Consider the following 19,732-nt stretch of genomic DNA (forward strand, 5'->3'; position numbering starts at 1 on the left):
TCTTCTCATCCTTCTCCTTCTTCTCATCCTTCTCCTTCTCCTTCTTCTCATCCTTCTCCTTCTCCTTCTCATCCTTCTCCTTCTTCTCATCCTTCTCCTTCTCCTTCTTCTCATCCTTTTTCTTCTCATCCTTCTCCTTCTCCTTCTTCTCATCCTTCTCCTTCTTCTCATCCTTCTCCTTCTTCTCATCCTTCTCCTTCTTCTCATCCTTCTCCTTCTTCTCATCCTTCTTCTTCTCATCCTTCTCCTCCTTCTTCTCATCCTTCTTCTCATCCTTCTTCTTCTCATCCTTCTCCTTCTTCTCATCCTTCTCCTTCTCCTTCTTCTCATCCTTCTCCTTCTCCTTCTTCTCATCCTTCTCCTTCTTCTCATCCTTCTCCTTCTTCTCATCCTTCTCCTTCTCCTTCTTCTCTTCCTTCTCCTTCTTATCATCCTTCTCCTTCTTCTCATCATTCTCCTTCTTCTCATCCTTCTCCTTCTTCTCATCCTTCTTCTTCTCATCCTTTTCCTTCTTCCCATCCTTCTTCTTCTCATCCTTCTCCTTCTTCTCATCCTTCTTCTTCTCATCCTTCTCCTTCTCATCCTTCTCTTTCTTCTCATCCTTCTCCTTCTCCTTCTTCTCATCCTTCTCCTTCTCCTTCTTCTCATCCTTCTCCTTCTTCTCATCCTTCTTCTTCTCATCCTTCTCCTTCTCATCCTTCTCCTTCTTCTCATCCTTCTCCTTCTCCTTCTTCTCATCCTTCTCCTTCTCCTTCTTCTCATCCTTCTCCTTCTCCTTCTCCTTCTTCTCATCCTTCTCCTTCTTCTCATCCTTCTCCTTCTTCTCATCCTTCTCCTTCTCCTTCTTCTCATCCTTCTCCTTCTCCTTCTTCTCATCCTTCTCCTTCTCCTTCTCCTTCCTCATCTCCAAGGGCATTTAAATTAAAGGTACAGTGTTCTGCACTAATTTAAAGGCTCTCTGAAGCCTAGAAACCCTTTAAATAAGTCATCTTCGTAGCGAAGAAATTCGCATCGAATCGAATTTCACACTGGAATTCGCCGAATCAGCCGAATCGAATTTTTCATTTCTTCGCTCATCTCTAGTTATCAAGATCCTCAACCTGTGCCTGCAATTGTGCAAAGGCTGTCTGTAAATGATCGTGATCCCTGGAAAGCTCACCATGAGCCAGGCTGAGTTCATCATGTTTGGTTTCCAAGCGGTCGGTTCTGGAGCCCAATGCCGCTATTTCCTGGGATAGAACATTCGTGCTCTTGTGGAGTTCTGATTGGAATTTAGCAGCTAGCTTAGTGTACATAGTTTCCAGGCAAGATTCCAAGTCCCCCTTTGTAGGTTGCTGTGCACATTCAGTGTCCTGAGTTAATGGAGGAACTACGGTATTCTGCGTGGGACCGGATGGAGATGCTCGTTCTGTATTATCTTGAGACATGTTGCTTATCTCGTGCGTTTTAAGTAGGTATGTCGTAAGGGACTTTTGAGCTTGTCCCTTCTTTTTCTTGGTGGATGGCATATAGGAAGTCCCTTGGGGGTGATCAATTGAAAATTAGATGGCCAAAGAAGATACCCCAGGAGACCTATAACGCCCTAAGCAGGTACGATGATAGTCACATGGATGCGGTCAGGCACATCAGCAGGATCGTTATATTGTAAAAATTATTATTAACTAGTTGCCGACCGCAGATAGCCGAATGACGGCTGCACTGCGGCCGGCCAGTTCTGGGTGGACGTCATATGACATCCCCCCAGAACGCGCTCTCCTGCGCGCCCCAGGGGGCGCGCACCCGGCGATCTCCGTGATCGCTGTGTCCTACGGACACAGCTGATCACGAGATGTGGTAAAAGGCCAATCATACCAGCCTTTTACCACGTGATCAGCGGTGTCCAATGACACGCTGATCACAGGGAAATGCAAGTGCCGGTTCTCGGCTGCACTTTCCTCACGCTGTCAGATCGTGAGGAAAGTACTGCCGAGAACCGGCAGTTGTCAGAGCGAGGATCGGCACCGATCATCAGGGCACTGATGATCAGTGCCCTGATGATCGGTGCCCAGCAGTGCCACCCACAAGTTCCGCCCACCTGTGCCCAGCAGTGCGCCCACTAGCTCCGCCCACCTGTGCCCAGCAGATCACCCACCTGTGCCCAGCAGTGCACCCACCAGTGCCAGCAGTGCACCCACCTGTGCCACTCTGCAGTGTCACACACCTGTGCCCAGAAGTGCCACCTACCTGTGCCCAGCAGTGCCACCCACCAGTGCCACCCACCTGTGCCCACCAGTGTCACTCACCTGTGCCCACCCACCAGTGCTGCCCACCAGTGCCACCCACCAGTGCAGCCCAGCAGTGCTGCCAGTCAGTGCCACCAGTCAGTGCCCAGCGGTTGTGCCAGTCAGTGCCGCCAGTCAGTGCCCAGCAGTGATGCCAGTCAGTGCCATCTATCAGTACCCATCATCAGTGTCACCTATCAGTGCCGCCTATCAGTGCTGCATATTAGTGCCGCCTATCCGTGACACCTCATTAGTGCTGCCTATCAGTGCCGCCTATCCGTGCCACCTCATAAGTACTGCCTATCAGTGCCCTTTAGTGCTGCCTATCAGTGCCCATCAGTGCCGCCTATCAGTGCCCATCAGTGCTGCCTCATCAACGCACATCAGTGAAGGAGAAAAATTACCTGTTTGAAAAATTTTATAATAGAAACAAAGAAACTTTTTTTTTTTTTTCAAATTTTTTGCACTTTTTTAATTTATAGCGCAAAAAGTAAAGCACCCAGTGGCGATTAAATACCACCAAAAGAAAGCTTTATTTGTGAGAAAAAAATGATCAAAATTTCATATGGGTACAATGTTGCATGACCGCGCAATTGTCAATCAAAGTGCGGCAGCGCTGAAAGCTGAAAATTGGCCTGGTAAATAAGGGGGTATAAGTGCCTGGTAGGCAAGTGGTTAAGCCGCAGAAATGCAGAGTGGACATAGGCTGCAACAGGCCCCCCAACGAGACCAAGGATCCAAGAGCTGGCTCCAATTCCCACCACAGGAGGCCTTTGGGCCCAGCAGGGGTCACATTCACGGGGAGGAGCACTTGGACCAGATAGTGGGAGCCACGGACCACCAAACGTTGGAGGGGGATCAGAAAACCAGCACCCGCCCCCACTATACTGCTTGTACTCACTGCGATCCCGATGGGACAGGATCAGGGCTGGATGGAGCAGGTCACACTAGGCCGCAGGCCTCCACCGCCTCAGAGGAGGGAAATAAGGTCCGCCGCCCCCCCCAGATATAGGGAATGGTCCAGCTGCCTCCGATGCCCCGGATGGGTCCACCTCCACCCAGATGGCTGCGGATTCTGTGCTGGGGCTCCGCAGTCGCACCAGGCCTCGGACCTCCACGGTTGTGGAGAGGGGTAATTCAGTCTGGATCCCCTCTCCCAAATGCAGAGGATAGTGAGGGAGCCCCCCTGTGACTCGGATGGGTCCGCGGTCGCCAGATGGCAGCGGAGATGAGGCCAAGGCTCCGCAGCCGCACTAGGCCGTGGATGTCCGCGATCACGGAGATGGGCAATACAGCCCGGATCCCCTCCTCCAGATGCAGGGGACTGTGCAGCAGCCTCCGGCACCCCGTACGATGCCCCCGCTGCCCGGATGACAGCGGATTACAATCCTGGGCGCCGGAGCTCTGGATTAGGTGGCCGCTCCGGTCGCCATTTTGGACATGCCCCGAAAAACCACTTTCTTGTCATCAGTGATGGAAATGTTCCTCACTGAAGTCCTGTCTTCCTGTACATCAGGGGTCCCACACAACCCTGGAGGTGTATTAGTGCCTTGAGTGTGGGAAATGTCTTCTAGATGAATGTTGCTGGACATCCCAGCTCTCATGTGGGGAAGAAGCACACCCTGATATCCACCTCAGATATACTCCATGGCTGATTTTCATCATGGAAGAAACAGTCCATAAGGAGATCAGAGGCCCCCAAAGACATGGATGAAGTGTGGGACCGGGTTGGCCATTGATGGCAGGAGAAGAATAAAAATGGAGTCCTTCCCTGTGATTGGCTGAGTACATTTTGTGGTGGGAGATTTCACAAACACTTGGAGGTCTTTTTAAAAATAAATATTTCTACCTCCTGTATACCGGACACTTCCACCCCCTTCCTGCCCAGGCTGACTGGTAACTATCAGCGCTCTCACACTCTGAATGACAATTACACAGTCATGCAACATTGTACCTAAATTATATTTTTGTAATTTTTTCACACAAATAAATATTTATTTTGGTGGTATTAAACACCACTTGTTACCATTTTTCTTGTTTCTTGTTTTTACAAATAAATGGTCTTTCCTTATAAATGTAGACAAAGGTGTATTCTGCGCCATTTCTTGGGTACAATAACCCCAATCAGTGTCTATGATTCAGTGTGTAGGAGAGTTATAGAGTCTACAAACTATGGGATAGATGTCTGAAAATCCATCATGTCTGATGACGGCAGATCTCATTTCTGAGGATCAAAAACACCAGAACGGTACAAATTGTCAGAACTTTATCTGTGAGGAAATAATCCGTATACAATTCATGGAAACAGGCGGGATCTGGAATGAAGGAGATTCCCTACTAATTCTCACAAAGTAACCGACATCCCAGTTCTGTATTTGTGATAATTGGAAGACAAAATAAAACGCAATAATGTGCAAAAATATATATTTATTAATAATATAAATCAGTACAAAATGGGGATGAAATCTAATAGGTGATGATAAATAATAAACAATACAAGATAACAGTACAATGATCTAATCCACAATAATGGGGAGAAATACAAGCCAGCAATTACTTCCAAATATTAATGAATTACATCCAACTGTCTGGAAATGTCGTGTAAGAAATCAGTAACTCAGCAACATGTGACAACAGATATACAAATCCCCCCCGTGATCTCTCTACACCCAGATATTCAACGCTCAACGTGTACCTTGCCATGACTTGATCTGGAATCCCATACACAGGCCAATCCAATCCGCTTACAATCTGAGATGAAGATGTAATGTTACATGAAGTAGTCTACCTTGTCATATATATACTGTATACATCCGGATAAACCATTGACTAGAAGCCAGAATCAGCCTACCGGGCACTTCTACCCCCTTCCTGCCCAGGCCAATTTCTAGCTTTCAGCGCTGTCACACTTTGACAATTGAGCGGTCATGCAACACTGTACCCATATGACATTTTTTATCATTTTTTCTGATAGATAGAGCTTTATTTTGGTGGTATTTAATCACCTCGGGGTTTTTTATTTTTTCTTAAACAAACCAAAAACTACTGAACATTTTGAAAAAAAAATTTTTTTTCTTAGTTTTTGTTATAAAATGTTGTAAGTAAGTGATTTTTCTCCTTCACTGATGTGTGCTAATGAGGCTGCACTGATGGGCACTGATGAGGAGGCACTGGTAGGTGGCACTGATGGGCACTGAAAGGCAGCACTCATATATAGCACTGATAGGCAGCACTGACTGGCACTGATAGGTGGCACTGATGAACACTGATAGGCAGCACTGACTGGCATTGATAGGCGGCACTGATTGGATTGATAGGTGGCACTGACTGGCACTGATTGGTGACACTGAAAGGCAGCTCAAATGGGCACTGATATGTGGCATTGATGTGCACTGGTAGGCAAATATGTGGCACTGATGGGCACTGGAATGTGGCACTGTTCAGCACTGACAGCTGGCACTGATGGACACTGGCAGGTGGTACTTCTGGGGCCACACTGATCATCAGGGGACACTGATCATCAGTGCCCTGATGATCAGTGTACATGTCCCCTCTGCAGAATGACGATTACTGGCTCTCCTCTGCTCTGTCAGTGTGACAGCTCGTGAGGAGAGAAATGCCGATAACCGGCATTTCCCTGTTTACATGTGATCATCTGTGATTGAACACAGCTGATCACATGACCAAGCCGACATCTTCAGCTCTTTCCAAGGGACACAGCGCACCGCCGATCGCCGTGCTGCACGCTCCCAGAGCCACACATGCTTGGTGAGAATGGGAGGACATCATATGATGTCCTCCCAGAATGAGAGAACCACTTTGCGCCCATCATTGGACTATATGGCGGGCGGGAGGTGGTTAAAATAAATCTTCCCCAGAAGAGTGAAACGAAAATAATTTATACTGCAGGTAAAATGACTTCACATTGTAGCAATTGTGCACACCGAGATGGACACGGTCATCCATCTTGTTAAGAATCTTCCAAGCTGTATCATCTCTACTCCCAAATCAGCTTTCCTCATCCCCGCTCCCTCTCTGTTGAGTGACATGTGGTCTGTTTGATGCAGATCACAGGCAGCAAACTCCATGGGAGGGCGTCATGGCTATAAATCCCACAACTGAGCTGGGGCCTAGATGTCTGTTAACTTTGCAATCTCGGCTCGTAAAGCCATAAACCAAGTCCTTCACTGAGTTCAAAACACATTCCAAGGGGTTGTAAAAACAGACTTACATTTAAAAACTCACTTTTCATATAAGTTTATATCTTCAAATAGAACATAATTACCTAAACATGGAGCCCATATTCGGACAGCTTAATTTAAGACCATTCTCCAGGTATATTACAACCCCTAGCTGGCATATACAGGAGAGCTGAAAATTACATCTTCTTAACCATTCCAGTGGATATTTCATATTTCATATCTATCCGTTCAGCCAAAGATTCTGCGTAATAATCTACTCGTGGATATGTATCCAGAATAAGTTATGAACCATAATATAATTTTTGCAGGCTTTGGTCATAGCCTGAGGTCTCCACCTACAACTCCCTCCCCAAATGAGGCGATTGGTTTACTGCTCCAGTCAGACACCCTGTGGAGTTGCTAGAAAAAGCTAAGCTAGGCTGAGTTGAGGTGGGTGAGCGTTGAAGATTCTCCCTTTAACATTGGAACCAACTTTGGGAAAAACGCCCTTTTGCTCAGAAAACTTGAAGCTGCTTAACCCAAGGCTTTTGACAAGTACTTTATCCCTCTAAACTCCTTTCCGTTATCTCTTTGCTGTGTTATTGTTCTCTGTATATTTTTATATATATTGGCTACATCTTTTTCTGTAAATATTTTTATTGCACCCTTTTGACCTTTTAGTAATAAATCTTACTTTCTGAAAGTGTTGAACTGTTTCTAAAGCTCTTTAATGCAAACTATGTATTCCTGCCTCTGAAGAGCGCTACTGTGTGTGTTTAACCCTCTGTATAACCTGCCTGCGGTGACAGTGGTGTACAGACAATTATTCAACCATCCTAGTGTTATTGCTGATATTGCCGAGTTTTCTCTTTCTCTGTACAAAAAGGCAGTGGTGGCAGTGTGAATGGTTAATTGTGTAATTAACCTGACCCAGTAACAATCGCTCAGGCTTCCGGTACATCGATTGTGGTCCAGTGAGCTGGAAAATCATTGTGCAGGGTGCAGCTGTGCATGACATTGTTACGCACATGACAGCGCGGTTTTAGATTGGCTAGTCCTTTGGTCATGAGTTTGGTGAGAAGGTCAGGGGTCTGACGCCGCGCCAGTCACATATTGGATGGCAGCGTATGTGGGATAGTTGCATTAAGAGCTTCGGTGAAGTGTTAGGAATTAGCTCTGCACTGAAGGATTGTAACCTTTGTGGAAACAGTCCTTAGAGACAAGCGGTGCATATGTTTCATATACAGTTGTGTTCAAAATAATATCAGTGTGTTGAAAAAAGTGAATAAAGCTGAAAATCCTTCTAATAGCTTTTATTTCCATCCACACGAATGCATTGGGAACACGACACATTCTATTCCAAATCACAACATGAAGAAAAATACATCAAATTTGTGTTGTTCCTCTAAAAAATTTAAAGAAAAGTGAATATTAGACGGTTCAAAAAAATCGCAGTGTTTGTATTCTTCTTTACAAACTCCAACATTCACTATATAAACTGAGAAATGTTTGAAGATTTTGCTTTCCTTTGAATGACTTCATGAATATTTGGTTGTAGTCGCACTGTTTCTGAGAACTGCTGTACATCTGTGTTGCATGGAGTCACCCAACTTCTGGCCCCTGTGATCAGGTATTCCAGCCCAGGATGATTGGACCACATTCCACAGTTCTTCTCTATTTCTTGGTTTTGCCTCAGAAACGGCATTTTTGATGTCACCCCACAAGTTTTCTATTGGATGAAGATCCGGGGATTGGGCTGGCCACTCCATAACGTCCATCTTGTTGGTCTGGAACCAAGATGTTACACCTTTACTGGTGTGTTTGGGGTCGTTGTCTTGTTGGAACACCCATTTCAAGGGCATTTCCTCTTCAGCATAAGGCAGCATGACCTCTTCAAGTATTCTGATGGATTCAAACTGATCCATGATCCCTGGTATGCGATAAATAGGCCCAACACCGTAGTATGAGAAACATCCCCATATCATGATGCTTGCACCACCATGCTTCACAGTCTTCACAGTGTACTGTGGCTTGAATTCAGGGTTTGGGGGTCGTCTGACAAACTGTCTCCGCCCACTAGACCCAAAAAGAACAATCTTACTTTCATCAGTCCACAAACTGTTGCGTCATTTCTCTTTAGGCCGGTCAATGTGCTCTTTGGCAGATTGTAACCTCTTCAGCACACGTCTTTTTCCCAACAGTGGGACTTTGCGGGGGCTTCTTGCAGATAGCTTGGCTTCACATAGGCGTCTTCTAATTGTAACAGTCCTCACAGGGAACGTCACACCTTCTTTCATCTTCCTGGAGCTGATTGTTGGCTGAGTCCGCGCCATTTTGGCTCTTCTTCTATCCATTCCAATGGTAGTTTTTCGCTTTCTTCCACGTCTTTCAGGTTTTGGTTGCCATTTTAAAGCATTTGTGATAATTTTAGCTGAGCAGCCGATCATTTTCTGCACTTCTTTATATGTTTTCCCCTCTCCTATCAACTTTTTAATCAAGGTACACTGTTCTTCTGAACAATGTCTGGAACGACCCATTTTCCTCAGAATTTCAGAGAGAAATGCACTGTAACCACCATGTACAACATTTGCTGCCTTCCTTCCTTAAATAAGGGCAATAATTGCCACCTGTTTTTCAAAGAATGAATGACGTCACTAATAGAACTCCACACTGCTATTATTTTGAACACAACTGTATATAGAAAGACATATAGCAACAGCTCCTTCCTTTTTCTGCTTCCTATTCTATCTTTGCTTGCAATTATGCCTGGTGACGCAGAATGCAAGAAAATGAGCAAAAGTAATTTGAGTGCTGAATGTGCCTCATGAGGAATGGACATTGGTTGCAAAACTCGTAAAGATTTGATTTGGCACCTACAGGAGCATTATAGCCGAGCAGACCAGAACTCGAGGGAACCTGACCATGATGGGGTTCCCACCTCCTCAGATCCCAGGGGCTCAGAGATGGCCTCGCAGGATGGGCATACAGAGACTGACACTGGAGTATCATCAAATATTATCTTCACACCACTACCTGAGTGGGCCAGCACCAGAGTGCCTGTAACCAGTAGAGATTCTCCTCAGATGCAGGAAGCCCTGAAATGCATCATGGAGACAGTTCCTGGGGCATACCTAAAGTTCCTTGACTGCCAGGCAGAGAGGAAGGCCTTGGTATATGACATACTCCTGATCACTGCACTCTATACACAGGGCTGTATATGATATACTCCTAACCCCTGCACTCTATACACAGGGCTGTATAGGACATACTCCTGACCACTGCACTCTATACACAGGGCTGTATAAGACATACTCCTGACCACTGCACTCTTTACACAGGGCTGTATATGATATACTCCTGACCACTGCACTCTATACACAGGGCTGTATATGACATACTCCTGACCACTGCACTCTATACACAGGGCTGTATATGATATACTCCTGACCACTGCACTCTGTACTCAGGGCTGTATATGATATACTCCTGACCACTGCACTCTGTACACAGGGCTGTATATGATATATTCCTGACCACTGCACTCTATACACAGGGCTGTATAGGACATACTCCTGACCACTGCACTCTATACACAGGGCTGTATATGACATATTCCTGACCACTGCACTCTATACACAGGGCTGTATAGGACATACTCCTGACCACTGCACTCTATACACAGGGCTGTATATGATATACTCCTGACCACTGCACTCTATACACAGGGCTGTATATGACATACTCCTGACCACTGCACTCCATACACAGGGCTGTATATGACATACTCCTGACCACTGCACTCTATACACAGGGCTGTATAGGACACACTCCTGACCACTGCACTCTAGGCTGATGACCTGGGAAGGCTCTCAATGTGTCATCTATGAACAATTTATGATGAAGACGTTTGTCACTCACAACACAATTTTGTTTTTTCATTCAATAAACTTTTTATTGTAATTATATTTTTAACAAGATTGTAATCATAGAATCAGCAAATAACAAAGGAAGGAATCTGATTGGTCAAGAAGATCCCTTGTCTGGAATGTGGGGGCGGAGTCATTATTATTGGTGTACAATACAATACACAACGTGTTCCATTATTATAACAAAGTATTGTAGAAAAGATCCCAACATAGAAAATGGGGGAAAGGAGGAAATAAAGGCGGATATGAAGGGGAATCTGTGTACGGGGAACACCTTAACAATCACCACCATTTTATTCTCCAGGGCCTCTGATGTCACAGAATAGATGTTTGGGGGTTTATCTCATCTTCAGGACCAAAATCTGCATTTTCCCATGTGTGCAAAATCATGCAGAAACAGCTCTGGCAGTGAGAGGGTTAATGTGGGCTAGATGGGATCACTCTGCTGGGGTGACATTAGAGCTCCCCCTAGCTGCAGCCTGGTAATAACATTGCTGGGAGGTCTCTTCATTTCTCTGCTCCATACTTCCCGTCTTTATAGAAACGTCTCCTGACATTTGGGGGTCTATTCATAGAATGTTTGTATAGCAATTCCCTCAGTGAGAGTTCATGTCCATTCCTCCTGTGTGAATGGGGGAACCAATGTTATTAGGATCACATCTGAGCTGCTGGAATGTCTTCCATTGATGGAAAATACATTGAAAACATCTTCTCCTGCCATCAATGACCAACCCGGTCCCACACTTCCTCCATGTCTTTGGGGGCCTCTGATCTCCTTGAACTGTTTCTTCCATGATGAAGATCAGCCATGGAGTATATCTGAGGTGTATATCAGGGTGTGCTTCTTCCCCACATGAGAGCTGGGATGTCCAGCAACATTCATCTAGAAGACATTTCCCGCACTCAAGGCACTAATACACCTCCAGGGTTGTGTGGGATCCCCTGATGTACAGGAAGACAGGACTTCAGAGAGGAACATTTCCCTCACTCAGGACAGCAGAGTGGCTTCTCATCCGTGTGAAACATCTGATGTCTGTAAAGATTGGAATTCTGTGAAAAACATTTCCCACACTCAGAACAGGAATATGGCTTCTCCCCTGTGTGACATCTCTGATGTTTGTAAAGATTGCCCTTCTGTGAAAAACATTTCCCGCACTCAGAACAGGAATATGGCTTCTCCCCTGTGTGAGATCTCTGATGTATGTGAAGACTGGACTTCACTGAAAAACATTGCCCACACTCAGGACAGGAATAGAGCTTCTCCCGCTTGTGAGATCTCTCATGTTTATGAAGAAGGGACTGCCGCACAAAACATTTCCCACACTCAGGACAGGAATATGGCTTCTCCACTGTGTGTGATCTCTGATGTGTGTGAAGATTGGATATCTGTGAAAAACATTTCCTGCACTCAGGACAGGAATACGGCTTCTCCCCCGTGTGAGATCTCTGATGATTATGAAGTTTGTACTTCTCTAAAAAACATTTCCCACACTCAGAACAGAAAAATAACTTCTCCCCCGTGTGAGATCTCTGATGTCTGCAAAGACTGGACTTCACTGAAAAACATTTCCCGCACTCAGGACAAGAATACGGCTTCTCCCCCGTGTGAGATCTTTCATGCACATTAAGCACTGATTTATGCCAGAAACCCTTCCCACACTCAGAACAGGAATGTGGCTTTTCCCCCGTGTGAGATCTTTGATGTGTGTAAAGATTGGACTTCACTGAAAAACATTTCCCGCACTCAGGACAGGAATACGGCTTCTCCCCTGTGTGAGATCTTTCATGCACATTAAGCTCTGATTTATGCCAAAAACCCTTCCCACACTCAGGACAGGAATACGGCTTCTCCCCCTTGTGGGATCTTTGATGTGTGTAAAGATTGAACTTCACTGAAAAACATTTCCCACACACAGGACAGGAATACGGCTTCTCCCCCGTGTGAGATCTCTGATGACTATGAAGTTTGGAATTCACTGAAAAACATTTCCCGCACTCAGGACAGGAATACGGCTTCTCCCCCCTGTGAGATCTTTCATGCACATTAAGCTCTGATTTATGCCGGAAACCCTTCCCACACTCAGAACAGAAAAATAGCTTCTCCCCCGTGTGAGATCTCTGATGTGTGTAAAGATTGGACTTCAGTGAAAAACATTTCCAGCATTCAGGGCAGGAATATGGCTTCTCCCCCGTGTGGGATCTCTGATGTCTGGAAAGATGGGACTTCTGTGAAAAATGTTTCCCGCACTCAGGACAGGAATAAGGCTTCTCCCCCGTGTGAGATCTCTGATGTGTGTCAAGTTTTGATTTTTCTACAAAACATTTCCCACACTCAGGACAGGAATAAGGCTTTTCCCCCGTGTGAGATCTCTGATGTTTATGAAGACTGGACGAATCTGAAAAACATTTCCCGCACTCAGGACAGGAATACGGCTTCTCCCCCGTGTGAGATCTCTGATGTGTGTCAAGTTTTGATTTTTCTACAAAACATTTCCCGCACTCAGGACAGGAATAAGGCTTCTCCCCCGTGTGAGATCTCTGATGTGTGTCAAGTTTTGATTTTTCTACAAAACATTTCCCGCACTCAGGACAGGAATAAGGCTTCTCCCCCGTGTGAGATCTTTGATGTTTATGAAGACTGGACTTATTTGAAAAACATTTCCCGCACTCAGGACAGGAATACGGCTTCTCCCCCGTATGAAATCTCTGATGACTGTAAAGATGGGATGTCTGTGAAAAACATTTCCCGCACTCAGGACAGGAATACGGCTTCTCCCCTGTATGAGATCTCTGATGTTTATGCAGACTGGATATCTGTGAAAAACATTTCCCGCACTCAGGACAGGAATATGGCTTCTCCCCCGTGTGAGATCTTTGATGTATGCAAAGACTGGACTTGACTGAAAAACATTTCCCGCACTCGGGACAGGAAAATGTCTTTTTCCCAGTATGCAATCTCTGATGGGCAGAAAGATTGGACTTGTCTGAAAAGCATTTCCTGCACACAGTACAAGAATAGGACTTCTCCCCTGTGTGAGATCTTTTATGCACATTAAGTTTGGATTTAGAATGGTAACATTTCCCGCACTCAGGACAGGAATACGGCTTCTTTCCTGTGCAAGACCTTTTATGCACATTAAGACCGGATTTATATTGGAAACCCTTCCCGCACTCAGTACAGGAGAATCTCTTCCCTGTTGGAAGGCCGGCCCGGTCCCGCACAGTCTGAGGTTCCTCAGGATACAAGGAATCCGATGGTCCATCTACACTGGGTGGTGCCGGATGGACATTGGAGGGAGCCGGGTTTTCTCCTGGACTATACTGTGTGATGTCCTCATCTTCTACTTTCCAGTCTGGAGACAAAGTGAGACAATCCTCGGAGGTTTTCCTCATCTCCCAGCCATGGACTAAAATACAAAGACAAAGAGGATTACTAGACAGGAGCTGATTGGTTCCTCCAAACCAGGACTCCACCCACATCAGGCAGCTTGGTCTCTGAGGAGCTTACAATTCCACCCTCAAGGGAACTAGGAAATGGCTCCTCTGATCTCCTACCAGGTCATTTCTTTATTCATGGACCTTAGTCAGAGAGTGAGGAAACAACCAGAACTGTCTTTTATAGGAGGGACAATGATGAGGGGATTATAGGACGAGGGTCCCCACCCCCTCTATCACTCATCGCCATCTTCCCAACACAAGAAGTACTGCACTTCATTATTTAGTCCATGATTTAGTCATGAAGAACAGCGGGGCTGAGCCCCACCAGAGGTCAGAGAGTGAGGATGGGGGGAGAACAACCAAGATGAAGACTGGACTGATCCTGAAGACCACCATCATTGGGGTATTGACTCCTCCCTCATTATCACTTTCTGTTTAAGGGTCCAAAGTTGGAGGATGTGATCACATTATTATCACCATGTAAAAGTCTGTGCTCCAATCACATCATCCGATATAAAATGTCCAGCTGGGAGGAAATGGGGGGAACAAAAGAGAATCCATATTATGTGTATATATAGCAGTGGGGGGAGGGGGGAGAGAAGAAGTCAGGAGTATGGAATGTACAACATAGAGTATATAGTGCAGGGGTCAGGAGGATATAATGTACAACATAGAGTATATAGTGCAGGGGTCAGGAGTATGTAATGTACAACATAGAGTATATAGTGCAGGGGTCAGGAGTATGTAATGTACAACATAGAGTATATAGTGCAGGGGTCAGGAGTATGTAATGTACAACATAGAGTATATAGTGCAGGGGTCAGGAGTATGTAATGTACAACAGCCAGTATATAGTGCAGGGGTCAGGAGTATGTAATGTACAACAGAGTATATAGTGCAGGGGTCAGGAGTATGTAATGTACAACATAGAGTATATAGTGCAGGGGTCAGGAGTATGTAATGTACAACATACAGTATATAGTGCAGGGGTCAGCAGTATGTAATGTACAACATGAGTATATAGTGCAGGGGTCAGGAGTATGTAATGTACAACATAGAGTATATAGTGCAGGGGTCAGGAGTATGTAATGTACAACATAGAGTATATAGTGCGGGGGTCAGGAGTATGTAATGTACAACAGCCAGTATATAGTGTAGGGGTCAGGAGTATGTAATGTACAACAGAGTATATAGTGCAGGGGTCAGGAGTATGTAATGTACAACAAAGATTATATAGTGCAAGGGTCAGGAGTATGTAACATACAACAGAGTATATAGTACAGGGGTCAGGAGTATATAATGTACAATAGAGTATATAGTGCAGGGGTCAGGCGTATCGAATGTACAACATAGAGTAAATAGTGCAGGGGTCAGGAGTATGTAATGTGCAACATAGAGTATATAGTGCAGGGGTCAGGAGTATGTAATGTACAACAGCCAGTATATAGTGCAGGGGTCAGGAGTATGTAATGCACAACAGAGTATATAGTGCAGGGGTCAGGAGTATGTAATGTACAACAGAGTATATAGTGCATGGGTCAGCAGTATGAAATGTACAACAGAGTACATAGTGCAGGGGTCAGGAGGATGCAATGTACATCAAAGATTATATAGTGCAGGGGTCAGGATTATGTAACGTACAACAGAGTATATAGTGCAGGGGTCAGGAGTATGTAATGTACAACAGAGTATATAGTGCAGGGGTCAGGAGTATGTAATGTACAACAGAGTATATAGTGCAGGGGTCAGGAGGATGTAATGTACAAAATAAAGTATATAGAGCGGGGTGCGTGGCTTGGCGCATGACCATCTATGCAGCATTTCTGCACAGCTCCTGGCCTGGACCTCCTTCACAGGCTCCTATCTTCCTCCCAGGCTCTCCACATTCATCCTTATGTGCAAGAAACAACACTGGACCCCCAGGGAGCAACGGGGGACCGGTCTGGTGGCATAATAATCCGGTTCCTGGCCCAATCCACGGCCGAGGCCTTGGGCACCCCGGCCTCAAAGATGGCACTGATGGCTCTCCCCTCCTCATCCCTCTTATACACAGGGCTGCCGGAAGATGGGCAGGTAAGCCCACGGGGCTCTATCTCTCTTTCCCTGGGGATCCTGCAAAACCACCTTCTCCTGTACTGATACCACAGGACTTGCAGGAGTCCTGCAGCCCCTCTCCTATGCGGAGATTACGAGACACACAGGGTTCCCGCAGCCCCTCTTCTGCTATGAGATTACAGGACACACAGGGGTCCCGCAGCCCCTCTTCTGCTATGAGATTACAGGACACACAGGGGTCCCACAGCCCCTCTTCTACACTAAGACCACAGGACACACAGGGGTCCCGCAGCCCCTCTTCTTCACCATTGAGACCACAGGACACACAAGAGTCCCACAGCCCCTCTTCTACACTAAGACCACAGGACACACAGGGGTCCCACAGCCCCTCTTCTACACTAAGACCACAGGACACACAGGAGTCCCACAGCCCCTCTTCACCATTGAGACCACAGGACACACAGGGGTCCCGCAGCCCCTCTTCTTCACCATTGAGACCACAGGACACACAAGAGTCCCACAGCCCCTCTTCTACACTAAGACCACAGGACACACAGGGGTCCCACAGCCCCTCTTCTACACTAAGACCACAGGACACACAGGGGTCCCACAGCCCCTCTTGTACACTAAGACCACAGGACACACAGGAGTCCCACAGCCCCTCTTCACCATTGAGACCACAGGACACACAGGGGTCCCGCAGCCCCTCTTCTACACTAAGACCACAGGACACACAGGGGTCCCACAGCCCCTCTTCACCATTGAGACCACAGGACACACAGGGGTCCCACAGCCCCTCTTGTACACTAAGACCACAGGACACACAGGGGTCCCGCAGCCCCTCTTCTACACTAAGACCACAGGACACACAGGGGTCCCGCAGCCCCTCTTCTACACTAAGACCACAGGACACACAGGGGTCCCACAGCCCCTCTTCTACACCAAGACCACAGGACACACAGGGGTCCCACAGCCCCTCTTCTACACTAAGACCACAGGACACACAGGGGTCCCACAACCCCTCTTCTACACTAAGACCACAGGACACACAGGGGTCCCACAGCCCCTCTTCTACACTAAGACCACAGGACACACAGGGGTCCCACAACCCCTCTTCTACACTAAGACCACAGGACACACAGGGGTCCCACAGCCCCTCTTCTACACTAAGACCACAGGACACACAGGGGTCCCACAGCCCCTCTTCTACACTAAGACCACAGGACACACAGGGGTCCCACAGCCCCTCTTCTATACTAAGACCACAGGACACACAGGGGTCCCACAACTCTTCTACACAAAGACCACAGGACACACAGGGGTCCCACAGCCCCTCTTCTACACTAAGACCACAGGACACACAGGGGTCCTGCAGCCCTTCTCCGGCTTCTCTTTGTTCTGAGGATAGCTGGGATCTGCAGTCCCACATGCGATCCTTACACACTTACATCAAATCTCTCCCTATGAAGACGGATTTTGAGCAGTGTGTGAAACATATTGAGCGTACAAACGGGAAATTTCTGCTCTTAAACAAGACGTTTGTACGTGTCTGGAAAGGATTGAAAGTACCGCTGATGGCGTAACTAACGCCTTACAAACCCACAAAGAGACCCTTAACTCCCACACGGTCTCTATACAACATCTCATGTACCAACAAGATGACATTGAGAACAGAAACCGCCGTAACAAGATGTAGATTAGGGGCACCCAGAATCCATTGAATCTAAAGATTTAGACACGGTGGTTACCGCTATCTTCAATCAACTCTTACAGCGACCTAAAGACACCTATATAGAGCCGGATCGAGTACATCGCACGCTGGGCACCAGGAATCCTGATCCATCTTTTGTTCATGACACCTTGTGCAAGGTTCACTACTTCAAGATCAAAGATGCCATCATGTGTGCAGCCAGCTTGCAGGATACCATTGTATTCAATGAAGTGCCGGTGATGCTATTTCCTGACTTCTCCCGCCAGACTCTGGCCATGCGCAGGGCTCTGCATCCTCTCACTCAGATGTTGCAGGAAAGGCATATCCGCTATCATTGGCGATTTCCGTTTCAACTTCAAGCTTCACAGCATGGTAAATCCGCTCAATTCTGCACTCTTGGAGACTGTCCCACATTCCTAGGTGTGCTCGAGCTACCTCAGGTGTCCCTCCCAGACTGGTCCTTTCAGCTCCCGACACCAGGTCTCCCATTTCCCTCTCCCTGGCAGTGGTCCGTCCAAAAGAAGCATTCCAGGTCCTCTTCCCAGAAAGATGATCTACTGTCCAAGTAATTTGAGACGTTTGCACCCTTTTTCCTATTTTTTATGGGTTGATTGCCTCTTTTGGTTGCTCCTGTTGGTTCAGTGACTTTTATATTTGTGCTTGTTGCCTTCCGGGCCCTGGGGCCATGGCTCAAGGATTGTTCTTGGGTGATACTGTCGCTGTTTGCTGTGGTGGACTGGGGTGCCTCCAGCCATGGTCTCAGGGGCCTTGGGCCCTCCCTCTATTCACCTCATCTGCACCTGGTTATGTGTATATGTTTATCTATTGAGGGAGGTGTCTATTTTTTCATGCCTGTTTGAGGGTTCATTGAATATGTTTTATAAGGGGGGTCATTCTTGTCTGAGGGGGACCCTCCCTGAAGTTATTAATTGCCTGTGGGAGGCCTGGGTCGGGATCGGATTCATGCACCTTTGACGTTCCCCACCTAGGTCTTCAGTGTACTGTGTTGTACCACACTGTATGTTTTTTCAGACAGCTTGTCTGTCTGTTAGTTTTTGTCTTCTGCTTTTCATTCTTTTTCTGCTCCCCCCCCCCTTTTTTTCTTCTTTTCCCTTCTCCTCTTTTTATCCTTTCTCTTCTTCTTTTCCTCAGAGCTCAGGAGAGGTTTTGCGCAGCGTTGTTTGTGATGCGTCTTTTTCCTATTTGCTCCACTGCCAATGACTATGACTCCAAATTAAATGTTCCTCTATTAATTGTAGGGGCTTCAACACTCCGGAGATGCGGGGTCAGATGCTCTATCATTTTCACAAATATGGCTTGCAGATACTGCTCCTTCAGGAAACTCATTTCCGCTCCGATGGTATCTCAGTCCTCCACAATCATTATTATACTCAATGGTATCATAGTACTAACCCGCTGGCTAGGTCTCGAGGGGTGTCGATTGCTTTTCATCATACCTTTGGCCCGGAGGTCTTGGACTCACTAATAGACCCAGCGGGTCGGTACCTCTTCCTCAAATTAAAGTTCCAAGATTTTGTTTTCACAGTGGCGAATGTATACGCTCCCAACCAAGATCAAGCTCCATTTCTTGCAAAGGTCCTCTCTAAGCTGTCCGATTTTGGGGGTCCCTGTTACATTGTTGGAGGGGACTTTAACGTAGCTCTTTCTCCAGACCTGGACTCTTCCATGGGTAAATCTTCTCTCCTTTCATTTATCTTATCCCTTATTAAGTCGCGCCTGCATGACCTACACCTTGTGGATGTTTGGTGAACCCAACACCCTTCAGAGCACGAATATAGTTATTATTCTGTGGCTCACACGTCATACAGTTGTATTGACTATTTCTTTGTGACGCAGTCTCTCCTTGATTGTCCGACTTCTTCCTCCATCGGTCACTTCCTGTGCTCTGACCATGCCCCAATACATCTTACGATTCAGGACCGATCATCATCTTTGCACCACTTTTCTTGGCGCTTGAATGATACTCTGCTCAAGGATTCTTTGTGTACCACAGAGGCTTTGCAGACTATACAACATTTTGTTCTTGATCACTCCTCAGACACAACCGTATCTCTTAATCAATAGGAGACTCTTAAATGTGTTATTAGAGTTCTTACTAAGCATGGCTCGTTTAAAAAAGTCTTGAACGGCAGAAATGCC

At 46.5% G+C, this 19,732-nt stretch overlaps 1 protein-coding gene across 1 annotated transcript in view; it reads right to left on the reverse strand.

Annotated features, from left to right (window-relative positions):
- LOC149436767 (uncharacterized) overlaps positions 1-19,732 on the reverse strand; it is a 91,458-nt gene that overhangs the window by 16,075 nt on the left and 55,651 nt on the right. Inside the window, exon 5 of the mRNA XM_089661485.1 lies at positions 11,357-13,815. Coding sequence (XP_089517611.1) covers positions 11,357-13,815 — 2,459 coding nt within the window. The remainder of the gene's footprint in view (positions 1-11,356; positions 13,816-19,732) is intronic.

Source organism: Staurois parvus, unplaced genomic scaffold (genome assembly GCF_062004578.1).
Source record: "Staurois parvus isolate SC_StPar_1 unplaced genomic scaffold, SC_StPar_1.0 ptg001345l, whole genome shotgun sequence".
Lineage (NCBI taxonomy): Eukaryota > Metazoa > Chordata > Amphibia > Anura > Ranidae > Staurois > Staurois parvus.